Below are 18,455 nucleotides of genomic sequence, written 5' to 3' on the forward strand. Positions count from 1 at the left end.
AAAGCCAGAAGTGGGACTGTGGCTCAAATGGCAGAGCGCTAGCCTTGAGCTGAAGAGAGAGGGACAGCGCCCAGGCCCAGAGTTCAGGCCCCACGACTAACAACAACAACAAAAAGAATGTTTACTAGTTACTTATAATGATGAAAATCAGATAAAAATCTGAGGCTGTATTAGACTGAGTAATAAAAAATCAAATTAAAACCAGAGACTAGCCAAATCCTGGTGACTCATACCTATAATCCTAGCTACTCAGGAGGCTGAGATCTGAAGATTGTGGTTCAAAACCAACCTGGGCAGGGAAATTCATGAGACTCTTATTTCTGATTAACCACTTATGGCTCAAATGGTAGAGTCGTAGGCTTAAGCATAAAAATGCAGGGACAGGGCTGGGAAGGTGGCTCAGTGGTAGAGCGCTTGCCTTGCATGCGTGAGGCCCTAGGTTCGATTCCTTAGTACCACATAAGCAGAAAAAAAAGCCGGAAGTGGTGCTGTGGCTCAAGTGGTAGAGCGCTAGCCTTGAGCTGAAGAGCTGAGAGACAGTGCCCAGGCCCAGAGTTCACACCCACGACCGGACACCCCCAAAAAAAACAAAAACAAGGGGCTGGGAAGGTGGCTCAGTGGCAGAGCACTTGCCTTGATGCATGAGGCCCTGGGTTCGATTCCTCAGCACCACATAAGCAAGAAGAAAAAAACTGGAAGTGGCGCTGTGGCTCAAGTGGTAGAGCACTAGCTTGAGCTGAAGAGCTGAGGGACAGTACCCAGGCCCAGAGTTCAGGCCCCACAACCAGACCCTCTCCCTCCCCCCAAAAAAAACAAAAAAAACAAAAACAAAAACAAAAATGCAGGGACGGCACGCAGGCCCTGAGTTCAAGCCCCAGGACCAGCGCCAAAAACCAAAAACGCCAGAGCTAGGCACCAGTGGATCACATCTGTAATCCTAGCTAGAGAGAAGGCTGAGACCGAGGATTGTGGTCTGAAGCCAGCCTGGGCAGGAAAGTTAATTAATTAATTAATCACAGGAAAAGCCAGAGTGGAATTGTGGCTCAAGTAGTAGTGCTAACCTTGAGCACAAAAACTCAGGGAAAACGCCTAGGCCTAGAGATCAAGCCCTAGGAATTACTATTAAGTACATTATAGCTCAAATATAAGAGGAATGCCATTATGTGACAATTACTTTAGAATTTATACCAAATTGAAAATCTTCCAAATTTGAAGGCATAAAACCAAAAATATTAAATTTAAAAAGCAGAAGTCTTTTGAGTGTTTTTTTATGTGCTCAGTCAATTAAGATTCAAATTTGTAATCACAAACATCATAATGCAAATTCATAGTACTCACCTATTGGACTTAACTCCATAATGAATGTCTATGTTGATATTATAGGAAATGAATTCTTTTTCTTCTTCTCCTTCGTCACCAACATCCTCTACAATCATAATAAATATTTTATCAAATTAATGTCAACATTTCCAATTTCTTTCTTTCTTTTTTGTTGCCAGTCCTGGGGCTTGAACTCAGGGGGCCTGGGCACTGTCCCTGAACTTCTTTTGCTCAAAGGTAGCGCTCTACCACTTGAGGCACAGAACCACTTCTGGCCTTTTCTGTTTACGTGGTCCTGAGGAATCGAACCCAGGGTTTCATCCATGCTAGGCAAGCACTCTACCACTGAGCCACCTTCCCAGCCTGAAATTTCCAATTTCTTTGTCAACTGCTTGGAGAATGATTCCCCTATTCCATGTCGGGCATTGAAGTCCCTAGGTCATCAGAACTACTACTTTCCCAACTCCAGATGTGGTGATGCACTTGCGGGTTCGAGGTAGATCAAGCAGTACTGGGTATGAGTTGTTGGAGGGATTAATGAGCGGGCTAGGGTAAAGCACTAGAGCAGGGCTGGTCTGCACACAATTGCAGGCAGATGCTGCTGGCTTGGCCAGTTTCTCACTATCCCAACCCAGCAGATTCATCCCCAGTGTTCCCCACCCTACCAAGCTCACCTTGTCAGCTCTCTACTCTGCACTCAATACGCGTCACAACTAACCGTAGGGGTGGCCTGCCCTTATTCTTCTTATTTCCATTTTCCTACTACACAACATAAGCAAACCAACACAGACACTCGGCAAGAAGGCAGGGAAGCCTGGGACTCCAAAGTCCAGGCTCTACACTAGCACAGAGCACAGGAGGCCCAGGGCAAAGCCCAGCTGAGTCCAGCTGAGCCCAGCTGACTGCTATCAAGATGCTCCCGGGGGTAGAGGCATTGGCCAACCTTCCACCACAGCATCTGGCAGTCTGCTCTGGGTTCAAGTCAGGAATGCCTTCTCTCCTCAACTGTGAGCTCTTAAAGGCTAGAGCCTATGCTAGAACACAGCACAATGCTGAGATGTATCTATTTAGGAGTCATTTTGGGAAGGTGGCTCAGTGGTACAGCGCTTGCCTTGCATGTATGAGGCCCTGCTTCCTCGGCACCACATAAAGAAAAGGCCAGAACTGGCGCTGTGGCTCAAGTGGTAGAGCACTAGCCTTGAGCTGAAGAGCTGAGGGACAGCGCCCAGGCCCAGAAGTGGAGCAGTGGCTCAAAGTGGCAGAGTGATATCCTTGAGCACAAAAAGCTCCGGGACCGCACCCAAGCCCTGACCAGGCCAGGCACGGTGGCTCATGACTGTACCCACTTGCTCAGGTGAAGATAGTGGTCTGAGGCCAGGCTGGGCAAAATAAAAGCTATGTACAAGGAATAAGTCGATTATGGCTTGAGATAGACCGCTGGCAAATCCAGAGATGCTTTCTGAAAAATAACTAAAGCAAAAATGGGCTGTGGTAAGTCAAAAGCAAAAACAAAACCCCAGGGGCTGGGAAGGTGGCTCAGTGGTAGAGTGCTTGCCTTGCATGCATGAGCCCCTGGGTTCAATTCCTCAGCACCACATAAGCAAAAAAAAAAAAAAGCTGTAAGTGGTGCTGTGGCTCAAATGGTAGAGCGCTCGCCTTGAGCTGAAAAGCCGAGGGACAGCGCCCAGTCCCAGAGTTCAGGCCCCATGACCGACCAAAAAGACAACAACAACAAACAAACAAACAAAAAGCCCCAATCCCCTTCTTATTTAACAATAAATTAGTTTCAAAATGTAGGTGTGTAAAATTTTTAAATAAGTAACTCAAAATCAATATGGAAAAAGTAGCTGGGGGAGTCAAAGGTTCATACCCATAATTGTAGCTACTCCTGAGGCTGAGATCTAAAGCTCACGGTTTGAAGCCAGCCTGGATAGGAAAGTCTGTGAAACTCTTAACCTCCAATTAAGTACCAAACCCCCAAATGTAGAGGAGCTGTGGCTTCTGTGGTAGAGCACCAGCTTTGAGCAAAAAAGCTCAGGGACAGCACCCAGGCCCTGAGTTCAAACCCCAGGATTGACAAACATATGAAAAATAATAAAATAAATAGAAAATAAATTTGTAAGAAGGGAAGACAAACCATATTTTTCTTTTTCTTTTTTTTGAGGGGGGAGGTCTGGTTGTGGGGCCTGAACTCCGGGCCTGGGCGCTGTCCCTCAGCATTTCAGCTCAAGGCGAGCACTCTACCACTTGAGCCACAACACCACTTCCGGCTTTTTTCTTTTTGCTTATGTGGTACTGAGGAATCGAACCCAGGGCCTCAGGCGTGCAAGGCAAGTGCTCTACCACTGAGCCACCTTCCCAGCCCCAAACCATATTTTTCTAACAAGCACTAATCTACAAGTGGCCTAAACATTCTAGCTGAATCATCTCTGCAATGATACACTGTGAAATTTGTTTTGGTAAAAATTATGATCTAGGGATTAATTATACATGATTTACCTTTACATTTAAGCCAGATGTAAAAGAAAAGGCAATAAATTTAACAGATACAGAGTCAGGTCCTATTGCTTTGAAGTGAAGTGACCTTGGGAAAGTCATTTTTCTTAACTGGGGCTTCAAATTCAGTTAACCACTAAATAGCTGAAAGTGCAGCTGTGGCTCAAGTGGTGGAGCACTAGCCTTGAGCACACACTAGCCTTGAGTGACCCGGCCCTGAATTCAAGCCCCAGGACCAGCACACATACACAGAAGAGGAGACAAAAAATTCACTTGTGGATGCTGGTGGCTCATGCCATAATCCTGCTCAGGAGGCTGTGACTGTGGCCTGTGGCTAGCCCTAACAGAAAAGTCAGTGAGACTTCATCTCCAAAATAACCAGTAAAAGGCAGGCCTGGAGGCATGGCTCAAGTGGCGAGCACCAGCCACGCAAGTGTGCAGAGGGAGTGCAAGGTGCCGCGCTCACCCCCAGCACTGCCAAAACCAACCAGCCAACCACACCACAGAGGGAGTGCAAGGCACCACGCTCACCCCCAGCACTGCCTAAACCAACCATCCAACCACACCACAGAGGGAGTGCAAGGCACCACGCTCACCCCCAGCACTGCCAAAACCAACCAGCCAACCACACCACAGAGGGAGTGCAAGGCGCCGCGCTCACCCCCAGCACTGCCAAAACCAACCAGCCAACCACACCACAGAGGTAACGAGATTTCCAAACTGTTTTTGGTACAATTTTAAGAAGGGGAAAAGCGGGTAGTAGAACATTCTAGTATGCCAAGTACTACCCAGAGCTTTTGTGGGTACTGGCAAGAGACAAAGCATCACTAAGGCCTTGAGGATGCTGCAGTACAGGGGAGAAGCCATGGCTGCGCCCGGGTGCTCCGTCACCCGTCTCTGTGCATCTTGGTTTCCAGTCACGCTGCTGCCAAGGCTCACTGCTGGTGCTCTGAGCAAAGTGCCCGCGGGAGAGGGCAGTATTGAGAAGTCCCAGCGGGGCTCACGGCAGGCACTGGGGTTACCAGAACCTCCCACCACGAAGGGTGTTGTCAGACAGAGCTGCTGAGGCACGAGTTGGGACTCGGTGCTGGGCACCGCGCCCAGGCCGCTCCATCCAGACCAGGAAGCCATGACTGCCACCGAGAGGCCCAGCGTGTCCTGAGTGCAGGGTCCTCCTGCTCCTTGGCAATGTCACCAAAAGTTTAATTTTAAAATTATTTTTAATGGCTTCAAATGGCTAGACAAGGCAATCATTTCGCCAACATTCGTGTATGCACGACTGCACTGTAAGGCAGCTCACGCGGCCACACGTGCGGAGGCCATCTGTACAACACTAGCACCTGGAGACAAAGCAAGTAAAGACTGTCCCCACAGGTGTTCAGGGGATGGATTATGAAACATTTTCTCCATCAATTTCCTAAATTTTCCATAATATTGGCCTACAGTTCATATAAAATAACACTCAAGGGCTGGGAAGGTGGCTCAGTGGTAGAGCGCTTGCCTTGCATGCCTGAGGCCCTGGGTTCGATTCCTCAGCACCACATAAGCAAAAAGAAAAAAAAGCCGGAAGTGGCGCTGTGACTCAAGTGGTAGAGCGCTAGCCTTGAGCTGAAGAGCTGAGGGACAGCGCCCAGGCCCAGAGTTCAGGCCCCACGACTGGACCCAAAAAAAAAAAAAAAAAAAAAAAAAAAAAAAAATAAAATAACACTCAAGCAATACACAGAAAAGTGTGTCAGGTGTGCACCGTATAGTCCTGACACTTAAGAGGCCGGGGGGGGGGGGGGGGGGGGGACTGAGGCCAACCTGGGTTACAGAGTGAAACCATGTCTCAAGAAAACAAAAAGCGGGGCTGGGAAGGTGGCTCAGTGGTAGAGTGCTTGCCTTGCATGCATGAGGCCCCGGGTTCGATTCCTCAGCACCACATAAGTAGAAAAAGCTAGAAGTGGTGCTGTGGCTCAAATGGTAGAGTGCTCGCCTTGAGCTGAATTGCTGAGGGACAGCGCCCAGGCCCAGAGTTCAGGCACCATGACTGGCAAAAAAAAGAAAAAAGAAAAGAAAACAAAAAGCCAGGTGCCGCTGGCTCTCGCCCGTCATCCTAGCTACTCATCCTAGCTGAGACCTGAGGATTACAGTTCAAATCCAGCCTGGGCAGCAAAGTCTGGGAGACTCTTATCTCCACAATTAAGCAGGAAAAAGCTCAAAGAGGAGATAAGGCATCAGCCTTGAGCTAAAAAGTTAAGGGAGAGTGCCTAGGCCCAGAGTTCAAGCTCTGGTACTGGCACACACACATACACAAACATTAAACCAAGCTAAACAAACAAACAAGCAACAAAGCTGGATACTGGTGGTTCACAGCTGTAATCTTAGCTACTCAGGAGGCAGACATCTGGAGGAATGTGGTTCAAGGCCAGCTTGGACAGACCAGCATGGAAAAACCCCATCTCCAAAATAAGCAGGAAAGGCTCAGATCCGGAGGTGGCTCACAGGGCAGAGTACCAGTCCACGAGGCCCAGCATACGGACGGTACCGACACACACAAAAGCTCTAGAATGACTAAGGGGAACACTGCCGCTGCCAGCATGCTGCCAGCAGTTCCTAAAGCAGCTCCGGAAGCAAGCTCCACTCCAGGAGATGACTCATGTGGTGGGTGTGGCGAGCACTCCATGGCACTGGGGTTTGGCAATGCAGCAAGCGCAGCGCAGGTCTGGGAAGACACGCCCAATGACATAATCCTAGCACAGTGACAATGCAAACAGACATTCCCTACTGCTTTGCACACAGAATGCAGCCTGGGTTGAGTCTTTATGCAAGATCAAATGAAGTCTCAGTACGTCCGATTCCCACTTACAGAACTTATGGCACTATTTGATAAATTTCTAAATAAACTTTTTGTTGTTGTTGTTGGTCCTGGGGCTTGAACTCTGGGCCTGTGCACTATCCCTAAGCTCTTCAGCTCAAGGGTAATACTCTACCACTTGAGCCACTGGCGCCACTTCCAGTTTTCTGATGGATTATTAGAGATCAGTGTCTCATGGGCTTTCCTGCCCAGGCTAGCTTTGAATTGCGATCCTCACATCTCAGCCTAAGTAGCTAGGATGACAGGTGGGAGCTACCAGTGCCTGGCTTGAAATTCTTCTACAGAAACATTTTTAAAAAGTTGTTCAAAGAATATAACTGCTTGCTAGCTTATAATAACAAAAAGGCTAGTATTGTTGTTGTCTATTTTATCAGACAGTTTTAGTTCCAGTAAAGCTTGGGTCAGTTTCCTGAAGCCCATAAAGGACCAACACCACCTGTGAACACAGTCTGTGAGTGGGGTTCCAGACATACATGGGGCGGGGGACGGCGTGCGTGCGGGCGGCTGCCTCCTGCAAGCCGCAGGCTGTACTAGTGTCTCTAGAATCTTGGAGCAGCTCTGGTCACTTTCTGGGTCTACTGACTTTCTAGAGATGTTCAGCATGGTATTAATCGCTCATCTGTGAATACCTTTATTGGAAGACTAATTATTCCAAGTTACTAGTGATTTGTGTATGACGTTGTGAATCAGGTGACCACTGTCCTCTGATTAATGAAATGCATATAGGATAACAGCTCAGTCACCTCAAGACCTACACTCCCTCCTGAGGAGACAGGTCATGAGTCCACAAAGTATGGCACCAATGGGCAGCTGGAAAAGGGATAGAGGACGCAGGCAAAGAAACAGGAGAAGCAGCAGGAGCTGCAGCACCGGGGTCATTCCTGTGGCTCTTCCCGCCCAGCTTCCTGCTTCTTAGCTCTGGCTAAGGTGAAGTCATTATCCTCAGTCCTTCCTATTTGCTCCAGGTTCCTTTCCCCCTTTTAAGATGTGAAACTTCTAGTTCCACATTATCTTGGTCGGTCACCACCATCCACATCCTCTTTTTGTAGATTGCTCCTGGCTTCTCCTCCTCTAAGGAGGCTGGGCCTCTTACTACATCACTCCCTATTCAGGTTCAGAGCAAATGACACGAGATTACCTTTCCCAGTGTAACATCCCTAGAGGGGTGAGACAGGGGCACTAAGCTCCATTTAATACTCCCAAGATACAAAAGTACAGTTCACTTAGTATTCCTAGGAAAAAGCCAAGAAATATAAACACTGAATTACTAATGCCCTAACATCTTGAGACTTAGTGCTTCTTAATAATAATTTTAAAAAGTAATTGTTATGACATTAAATATTCCCATTTGAATAAGTATCAAGTAATTGCAGAGAACTTTGTCTTCAGATTTCAGAATCCTCCTTACAAAGCCCTTTACCTGATTGTACCCCAGCAGGGCCCCGGTGGCTTACTGCCTGTCATCCTAGCTACTCAGGAAGCTGAGATCTGAGGATCTTGGTTCATAGCCAGCATGGGCAGAAAAATCCATGAGACTCTTATCTCTAATTAACTAGCAAAAAGCTGGAAGTAGAGCTGAGATTCAAATGGAAGAGCACGATCCTTGAGGGGAAAAAAAGCTCAGGAACAATGCCCAGGGCCTGAGTTGAAGCTGTAGGAATGGCACAAAAACACAACAACGAATCTTTTTCCCAATTGCGTCTTAAAAGTCTAGGGCTTCGCCGGGCACCAGTGGCTCATGCCTATAATCCTAGCTACTAAGGAGGCTGAGATCTGAGGATCCCAGTTCAAAGCTAGCCCGGGCAGAAAAGTCCGTGAAACTTTTTTTTTTTTTTTTGGGGTCCAGTTGTGGGGCCTGAACTCTGGGCCTGGGCGCTGTCCCTCAGCTCTTCAGCTCAAGGCTAGCGCTCTACCACTTGAGCCACAGCGCCACTTCCGGCTTTTTTCTGTTTTGCTTATGTGGTGCTGAGGAATCGAACCCAGGGCCTCTGGCATGCAAGGCAAGCGCTCTACCACTGAGCCACCTTCCCAGCCCTCCATGAACTCTTATCTCCAATAAACCACCAGAAAACTGGAAGTGGCAATACAGCTCAAGTGGTAGAGCAATAGCCTTGAGCTAAAGAGCTGAGTGACAGCGCTCAGGCCAAGAGTTCAAATCCCAAGAGTGATTAAAAAAAAAAAGTCTAGGGCTTCAATTCCTTCCTGTTGAAAGAGGAGGAGATCTCTTGCTTTCTTGCCGCTCTAGACTGGCATTTTAAATGCTGAGAGCCAATTCCTGTCCACCTTCATCTTTATCACTTATTTATTTACTTATTTTTATTTTTAGTTTTGTGTCAGTCTGGGGCTTGAACTCAGGGCCTGACCACTGTCGCTGAGCTCTTCTGCTCAAGGCTAGCATTCTACCACTTTGAGCCACAGCACCACTTCTGGTTTTCCGGTGGTTAATTGGAGATGAGTCTCATGGGGACTTTTCAGCCTGGGGCTGGTTTCAAACTGTGATCCTCAGATCTTAGCTAGGCTTACAGGTGTGAGCACCAGCGCCTGACTAGCAACCCTTTCTACTCTTAGTCATCTCATTGATCATTGGAAGGGCCGTGAAGGTTGTAATCTGAAAATCTGAAACTTTTTGAGTACTGACAAGAAGCTCAAAAAAAGAATTCAGATTTCAAAATAGAGACGCTCAAACAATAAAAGTCTATACAAGGGGCTGGGAAGGTAGCTCAGTGGTAGAGTGCTTGCCTTGCATGCCTGAGACCCTGGGTTCGATTCCTCAGCACCACATAAGCAAAAAGAAAAAAGCCGGAAGTGGCACTGTGGCTCAAATGGTAGAGTGCTAGCCTTGAGCTGAAGAGCTGAGGGACAGCGCCCAGGCCCAGAGTTCAGGCCCCACAACCGGACCCCAAAAAACAAAACAAAAAAAAAATGTCTATACAAAATGACCAAGTCTGACACTTCTGGTCCCACATATTTTAGATCCAAGAAACCCAGTTTGTACTATGCTTCTTTAGTCATAATCTGCACTTTCTATAAGACTTTCCATCTCCTCTCCATCTCTATGATAAGGAGTCCTTCACACAGCTCTGCTTTCTTTCCCATTCCACTCCCAGCCTACACATTAGAGAGGAGGCAAAACCCCATATTACCTACCTCTGGACAAACTGTAATTACATGCTTCAGGTAAGTACACATGAAGGCAACCACTGTTTTCAGTCCTAAGCTAAGACACTGTGGTGAGCATGCGCGCACACGGCACACACAGCACACACTCGCGCGCCGGGCCCGGCCAGGCCACTAACAGGCTGCAGAGCCCGCAGCTGGGAGCTGCACAGGGATGCTCACCAGCCCTGCTTACTTAGCACAGACGGAACACAAGAGCCACAATCCAAGCACAAAGTGCTTTCAGCATCAGCAAGAGAGCAGGGGCTGGGAAGGAGGCTCAGTGGTAGAATGCTTGCCTCGCATGCATGAGGCCCTGGGTTCCATTCCTCAGCACCACATACGCAGAAAAAGCCAGAAGTGACTCTGTGGCTCAAGTGGTAAAGTGCTAGCCTTGAGCAAAAGCTGCTCAGGGACAGCGCCCAGACCCTGAGTTCAAGCCCCAGGACTGGCAAAAGGAAAGAAAGAAAAAAGGGGGGGAAGCAAAGTATAGAACACCCAGTTCATAATGGACACCTGCCTATCTAGTCAGAATTTTTATAAGTACACTATGAAGATTATTTCGTGCAGACCAGATGTGAACGAGAGATTTCCTTTTCTTGTCTATTTTGGTGGTGGTGGTGGTGGTGGTCATGGGTCTTGAACTCTGGGCCTGGGTGCTGTCCCTGAGCTTTTCAGCCCAAGGCAAGTACTCTACCACTTGAGCCACAGCACCACTTCCACTTTTCCAGTAGTTTATTGGAGATAAGAGTCTCTCAGCTGGGCGCCAGTGGCTCACGCCTGTAATCCTAGCTACTCAAGAGGCTGAGATCTGAACATCAAGGTTCAAAGCCAGCCCAGGCAGGAAAGACTGGGAGAGTCCTATCTCCAATAAACCACCAGAAAACTGGAAGTGGTTCTGTAGCTCAAGTGGTAGAGCACTGGCCTTGAGCTGAAGAGCTGAGGGACAGCGCCCAGGCCCAGAGTTCAAGCCCCATGACCAAAAAAAAAAAAAAAAAAAAAAAGTCTCTTGGACATTCCTGCCTGGGCTGGCTTGGAACCGTGATCCTCAGATCTCAGCCTCCTGAGTAGCTAGGATTATAGGCCTGAGCCACTGGGACCCGGCTTGAGAGGAGATTTCTTAAAGTGAAAGCTGTAGCTTTTCATTCCCTACACTCCAATTTTTCACTATCAAAATAAGCTCCTAAGATTGGCACCAGTGGCTCATACCTGTGACCTTAGGTACTTAGGAGGTTGAGATTTGAGAACTGTGGCTCGAAGCCAGCCTGGGCAGGAAAGTCTATGAGACTCTCATCTCCAATACCTAATCAGAAAAGGTGGGAAGGAATGCTGTGGCTCAAGTGGTAGAGCACTAGCCTTAAGCAAAAAGAAGTCAGGACAGCACTCAGGCCATGAGTTTAAGCCCCAAGACCAGAACCAAAAAACCCCCAAAAACCTGCTAAGCTAGATGTTGGTGGCTTGTGCTTGTAATCCTAGCTACTCAAGAGGCTGAGATCTGAGGATCATGGTTCAAAGACAGCCCAGGCAGGAAAATCTAGGAGACTCTCATCTCCAATTAACCACCAGAAAACCAGAAGTTGTGCTATAGCTAAAAGTGGTAGGGTGCTAGCCTTGAGCAAAAAGCTCAGGGACAGTGCCCAGGCCCTGAGTTCAAGCTCCACACCAACAAAAATAAATAATATATAAAATAAGCTGCTAAAGCTTGTGAGATCTGAGGATCTTGGTTTGAAGCCAGCTCAGGCAGTAAAATCCATGGGACTCTTTTTTTTTTTTTGCTGTATATATATATATATATATAAATACTTTTTTATTGTGAAAATACTGTACAAAAAATATGGAACGCTTGGGCTGGGAAGGTGGCTCAGTAGTAGAGCACTTGTCTTGCATGCATCAGGCCCTGGGTTCGATTCCTCAGCACCACATAAGCAGGAAAAAAAAAGCCGGAAGTGGTGCTATGGTAGAGCGCAAGCCTTGAGCTGAACAGCTGAGGGACAGCACCCTGGCCCAGAGTTCAGGCCCCACGACCAGACCCCCCCCAAAAAAAATATGGAACGCTTCACGAACTTGCATGTCATACTTGCGCAGGGGTCATGCTAATCTTCTCTGTATCGTTCCAGTTTTAGTATATGTGCTGCCGAAGTGAACACATCCATTAGACTCTTATCTCCACTAAACTACCAAAAAAGCTGGAAGTGATAGAGCACTAACCTTGAGCAAAAAGAAGCTCAGGGACAGCACCCAGGCCCTGAGTCCAAGCCCCAAGACACACACACACACACACACACACACACACACACACACACACACACACACACACACACACACACACACACACACACACACACACACACACACACACACACACACACACACACACACGCGGACAGCACCCAGGCCCTGAGTCCAAGCCCCAAGACACACACACACACACACACACACACACACACACACACACACACGGACAGCACCCAGGCCCTGAGTCCAAGCCCCAAGACACACACACACACACACACACACACACACACACACACACACCACCACCAACAAAGCCAGGCGCTGGTGGCTCACACTTGTAATCCTAGTTATTCAGGAGCCTGAGATCTGAAGATCAAGGTTCAAAGCCACCCCAGGAAGTAAAGTCTGTGAGACTCTTTTTTTTATTTGGGTTTTTTTTAACTGTATTTTTTTTTATCTTTTCTTTTTTGGTACTGGGGATCGAACCCAGGATGTTGCACTTGCTAGGCAAGCGCTTTGCCACTGAGCTACATCCCAGCCCAACTCTGTAAGATTCTTATCTCCAATAAACCACCCAGAAAACCAGAAGTGGTGCTGTGGCTCAAGTGGTAGAGTACTAGCCTTGAGCTGAAGAGCTGAGGGGCAGCGCCCAGGCCCAGAGTTCAGGCCCCATGAGTGACAAAAAATAACAACAAAACACAAAAAACCAAAGATGTTTGCCGGGTGCCAGTGGCTCATGCCTGTAATCCTACCTACTCAGGAAGCTGAGATCTGAGGATCGTGGTTCAAAGCCAACCCAGGCAGGAAAGTCCGTGACTCCTCCAATAAACCACTAGAAAACCGGAAGTGGCGCCGTGGCTCAGCTCACCTTGAGCTGAGGAGCGCAGGGACAGCACCCAAGCCCAGAGTTCAAGCCCCATGACCAACCAGAAAAAAAAAAAAAAAAAAACAACCAAAGATGCTGATGGGATAAGCACAAAACCCCGTACCACATACACAAAAAAGCAAAACTGCCAAAACAACGCACAATCTTTATTCTCTACTCTGAAGAATGCTATACTTTTAAGAAAAGGTTTACAGCTAACTGGGTTAGAAATATGGTTTCATATAAATATGTCTGTATTTAATACAGGTGGTTTGGAAACTCCCTTCTATTAAAAAAAAAAGAGAGAGAAGGGGCTGGGAAGGTGGCTCAGTGGTAGAGTGCTGGCCTTGCATGTATGAGGCCCTGGGTTCAATTCCTCAGCATCATATAAGCAGAAAAAGCCAGAAGTGGAGCTATGACTCTAGTGGTAGAGTGCCAGCCTTGAGCTGAAGAGCTAAGGGACAGTGCACAGGCCAGAGTTCAGGCCCCACAACCTGAGAGAGAGAGAGAGAGAAGGTAAACCAGGCACGGGTGGCTAAGGTCTGTGATGCTAGCTTCTTTGGAGGCTGAGATCTGAGGATCAAGGTTCAAAGGAATTTCAGGCAGGAAATTTTGAGAGAAGGTTATCTCCAACTAACCACCAGAAAACCGGAAGCAAAGTTGTGGCTCAAAATGGTAGAGCTCCAAGAGAACTCAGGGACTGGGAGAAAATGAGGAAAGAGATGACACTGTTCAAAAAGAAATGTAAGCGCGGTTCAAAGCCAGCCCAGGCAGGAAAGTCTGTGAGACTCTCACCTCCAATAAACCACTAGAAAACTGGAAGCGGCACTGTGGCTCAAGTGGTAGAGCACGTGCTGGTGGCTCACGCCTGTTATCCTAGCTACTCAGGAGGCTGAGATCTGAGGATCACAGTTCAAAGCCAGCTCGAGCAGGAAAGGCTGTGAGACTTCTATTTCCAATAAACTACTCAGAAAACCAGAAGTGGCACTGTGGCTCAAGTGGTAGAGTGCTTTCCTTGAGCTGAAGAGCTGAGGGACAGCTCCCAGGCCCAGAGTTCAAGGCCCATGACTAACCCAAAAAAAAAAAAAAAAGTAGTCATTACCTGATTTATGTAATTGTAACCCCTCTATACATCACCTGTCCAACAAAATTTAAGAGAGGAGAGAGAGGAAGGGAGGGAGGGAAGGAAGAAGGGAGGGAGGGAGGGAGTAGGGAGGGAGGGAGAGAGAGAGAGAGAGAGAGAGAGAGACAGACAGAGAGAGAGAGAGAGAGAGAGAGAGAGAGAGAATGCTCAGGGACAGGCCCCAGGCCCCAAACTGAGCCCCATGACAAAAAAAAAAAAAAACAAGCCAATGCTAAGTCCTGAAATTACTTGCAGACAAGCCCTTCCACCAGAGGCGCCAGCTCCTGCTGGGGTCTGCACTGTCCAGTGCAGCCAGGCTGCTAATAAGATCATAAACTTGGGCTAATTTTCAAGTTTTTCCTCAGCTTTTCAAAAGGTGAAAAATAACTTATACAGGCTCACTCACTAGAAATAGCAAGGATTTTTATAAAGAAAAATGAAGGAATTTTTCAATTTTAGACACTTTCACTAGTCAGCTCTCAAAAGTGCAAGTCATGATGGAGCTGTGATGTGGACGCTGGTATCCATTTGCTGAAGAAAAGTACATTCCTTTGATATGTTCACCCGTCACCAACGATAATTCTAGCAAAGTCTAACTCTAAAATGTTGAGAAAAGTGAATTATTGATGTGCACTGTAGAAGCAAAAAGCAACAGAGAAAAAGGAATCATGATACAACAGTGGTATCACTAGACACTCACTATGTTGAAAATGAACTATACAGCTTATGAGTGGGGACAGGAGGGAAAAACCAGGAGAGCGACGGAAGGGGTGACACTGTCCAAAAAGAAATGTACTCTGGGGACGACTGGGAAGGTGGTTCAGTGGTAGAGTGCTTTGCCTTGCATACATGAAGCCCTGGGTTCGATTCCTCAGCACCACATAAGCAGAAAAAGCTGGAAGTGGCGCTGTGGCTCAAGTGGTAGAGCGCTAGCCTTGAGCTGAAGAGCTGAGGGACAGCGCCCAGACCCAGACTTCAGGCCCCACAAACTACCAAAAAAAAAAAAAAAAAGAAAGAAAGAAATGTACTCTTCATCTGACTTATGTAACTGCAACCCCTCTGCACATCACCTTAATAATAACAATTTTAAAGTTAAGGTTGGTAATGTGACTTAGTAATAGAGAGCTACCCTAGCTTGCAATAAGCCCTGGGTTCTTCTATTCTTCACTACCACTGAACAGAAGAAGCCAGAAGTGGCACTGTGGTTCAAGTGATAGAGTGCTAGCCTTGAGCACAGGGATAGTGCCCAGGTCCTGAGTTCAAGCTCCAGGACTTGCAAAAGTAAATGAAGAAATAAAATATTTAGGGCTGGGAAGGTGGCTCAGTGGTAGAGCACTTGCCTTACATGCATGAGGCCCTGGGTTCGATTCCTCAGCACCACATAAGCAAAAAGCAAAAAGCCGGAAGTGGCACTGTGACTCAAGTGGTGGTGCTAGCCTTGAGCTGAAGAGCTGAGGGACAGCGCCCAGGCCAGAGTTCAGGCCCACGACCGGACCCAAAAAAAAAAGAAATAAAATATTTAAAAAATCATGATCCAAGGTAAATAAAATCACTAATTTAAATTCATATATTGCACAATAAAAATAGTACAAATGGGTCCAGGGCTCGTTACAGGCTTATGCCTATTATCCTGGCTATTCAGGAGGCTGAGATGTGAGGATCAAGGTTCAAAGCCAACCTGGGCAGAAAAATCCGAGACTCTTACCTCTAATTAATTACCAAAAAGCTGTTAGTGGAGCTGTGACTCAAGTGGCAGAGCACTAACCTAGAGTGAAAAGACTAAAGGGTCAGCACTCAGGTCCTGAGCTCAAGCTTCAAGGCACACACGCACACAGACAAATGAATTACTGAAACTTCTTTTAAAAAATGCAGGTTAGGGGCTGGGAAGGTGGCTCAGTGGTAGAGCGCTTGCCTTGCATGCCTGAGGCCCTGGGTTCGATTCCTCAGCACCACATAAGCAAAAAGAAAAAAGCCGGAAGTGGCGCTGTGACTCAAGTGGTAGAGCGCTAGCCTTGAGCTGAAGAGCTGAGGGACAGCGCCCAGGCCCAGAGTCCAGGCCCCACGACCGGAACCAAAAAAAAAAAAAAAAATGCAGGTTAGCTGGGTGCCATTGGCTCACACTTGTAATCCTAGCTACTCAGGAGGATTGAGATCTGAGGATCCAGGTCCAAAGCCAGCCTGGGCAGCAAAGTCCATGAGTGGCGCTGTGGGTCAAGTGGTAGAGCACTAGCCTTGAGCTGAAGAGCTGAGGGACAGCGCCCAGGCCCAGAGTTCAAGACCCATGACTGACAAAAAATAAATAAATAAAAATAAAATAAACACAGGTTAAACTTTATTTTAATAAAATACTGTGCATGCATTTTTTTAAATGTCCAAGAAGCAATAGATCAAAAAGCTGACAATGGCCTTACCCGGACAGTAAAGTCATAGTTCATTTTATCTCATGTGCATACTTTAAAGGTGAGTTAACGTTTTTTTAATCAATGTAGATTTCCATTAAAAAAAAAATCTGGGTACCCTTGAATGGGTATTTGCTTTGAACATTCCAGGCGAATCACAGAAAAATACTCTTACACTCTGCCAACCTCTGGCCCAAACCAAGGCTACAGTGAAACATCTCATCGCAACCTTGAAAGAAACAAACTATCAGAAAGAAACGGGAGGGGGGGCGGGGGGGGGCACAGTAAGCTCTCGGGCGCGCTCCAGGCACAGACCTGACACTGTAACAAACGCGTTCCCACACCGCACTTCCAATCTGCAGTCCCTGGCCACCCAACATTCTCCCGGACGCCATCCGGGTTCCCAGCAGGGCCTGCCACACCCATTCGCAGAACTGTCACACACCACCCCAGAGGGCTTTTCGGCAGCTGGACTGCGGTCTGCAAGCGGCCTTTCTCCTCCTCCCTCGCCAGGCCCCACCTCGCGCGATCACCCTTTCGGAAAGCCAGACTCGGTCCTGCGGGGCCCCCCTGGTCAGAGCCCTGGGCGCCTCGCGCTGGAGGCGCGGTGCGGGAACGCGGGCCACGGGCCGGAGCTGACCCCGGGGTCCAGCCGCCGAGCCGGACGCGCGGCCTCCCGGGCAGGCCAGGCCCGCGCGTGGGCACCCGCCCACGGCAGTCGGGCCGCGGCGCCGGGCTGGCCGCTCCCTGCGGGCCGGGCCCCGCCGCAGCCCTCCCGAGGCCCGGCCACGAAACGAAAGCAGCGAGCTCATGTGACACCGGAGGCGGCGAGGCCTCCGCCCGGCCCGGGAGACGCCGTCTCCACCCAGCTCGGCCATCTTGAGAGGCCCGAGCAGACAAAGCGACCCCATTGTTTGGGGGTGACGGCCAAGACGGGGGGCGCCCTCATCCCTTCCCGAGAGCAGGAAGGGGTCCTCCCGCGGAGACCCGGCCGGCCGAGGGGTGTGGCGAGGGCGCGGCGCCGGCCGCCGGGGCTCTCCCGGTGCGGGGCGCCTGCGGGCTGGGGGGCGGGGGGCTGGGGGTGCCCGGGCGGGCGTCCGCGGCCCGGGGGGCTTCCGAGGGGCGCTGCGGCCCACGAGCCCCGGCCGGCCGCGCCGGTGCGGCCCGCGCCCGCCTGCCCGCCCGCGCCCGCACCTTTCAGGGTGGAGCGCTCCACCAGCACGGTGTGGACCTGCGGGTCCGACAGGAACTTGCGCATCTGCTCCAGCGCGCTCTTCTCCTCCAGCGCCGCCTCCAGCGCCGCCGGCGCCTCGCCGCCGTCCTCCAGCAGCAGCGGCACCAGCTTGCGCAGGTGCTTCTGCAGCACCGACACGTCGGCCACGTTCTGCACGGCCGACACCTCCAGGCCGGCCGAGCCGTCCTCGCCGCCGCCGCCGCCGCCGCCGCCGCCGCCGGGCTCCGACATGGCGCCGCGCTTGGGACCCGTGGGGAGCCCTGAGGAGGTGGCCCGCGCGCGAGGGGAGAAAGTGCGAGAGAAACGGGCGCCGGAAGCCGCACCGTCCGCTAGCCCACGGCCGACTGCGGCGAGCGGAGCCGGCTCCGCCCTAAAGCCACCGCCGCCCGCCGGCCCCGCCCCGGCCCGCCCGCCGGCCGCAGCCACCGGCGCCCGCTCGCGGCCCGGCGTCACGCCGCCGCGCGTGCGCGGGAGCCTGGCCCGGCGATGCCGCCGCGCGGCACCCTGGGACTTGTAGTCCTAGGGCTGGCTGGGTCCTGCGTCTCTGCAGTGTGAGGAAAAGATGGGGCTCCGGCTTGGCACCCGGAAAGATGGGGGCGGGGCTGTGTCCGTGTTGTTCACTGCAGGGACCCAGCGGAATAGCGCAGAGCCCTAGAACTCCATAAACAGCGAATGAATGATGTATCGGGGGACCTTGTGCCCGGCACCGTCCTCTCGGTGAATGAGAACATCTGGAAGGCGAGGAGATGAGGGGTGTGCCCACCACCACC

At 49.8% G+C, this 18,455-nt stretch overlaps 1 protein-coding gene and 1 non-coding gene across 2 annotated transcripts in view; both read right to left on the minus strand.

Moving 5' to 3' along the window:
- The window catches only part of Dync1h1 (dynein cytoplasmic 1 heavy chain 1), an 82,905-nt gene extending 64,861 nt beyond the window's left edge, over positions 1-18,044 (minus strand). The window contains exons 1-2 of the mRNA XM_069997551.1: positions 17,646-18,044; positions 1,339-1,426 (exon numbers count right to left, since the gene is read on the minus strand). Coding sequence (XP_069853652.1) covers positions 1,339-1,426; positions 17,646-17,916 — 359 coding nt within the window. The 5' untranslated portion in view covers positions 17,917-18,044. The remainder of the gene's footprint in view (positions 1-1,338; positions 1,427-17,645) is intronic.
- On the minus strand, positions 11,870-11,976 carry LOC138810595 (U6 spliceosomal RNA). Its single transcript, XR_011367184.1, has one exon. It is a non-coding gene; the product is annotated as a U6 spliceosomal RNA (small nuclear RNA).
- Positions 18,045-18,455: the final 411 nt, after the last annotated feature.

Source organism: Dipodomys merriami, unplaced genomic scaffold, assembly GCF_024711535.1.
Source record: "Dipodomys merriami isolate MVZ:Mamm:240054 unplaced genomic scaffold, mDipMer1.0.p SCAF_50, whole genome shotgun sequence".
Taxonomy (NCBI): Eukaryota; Metazoa; Chordata; class Mammalia; order Rodentia; family Heteromyidae; genus Dipodomys; species Dipodomys merriami.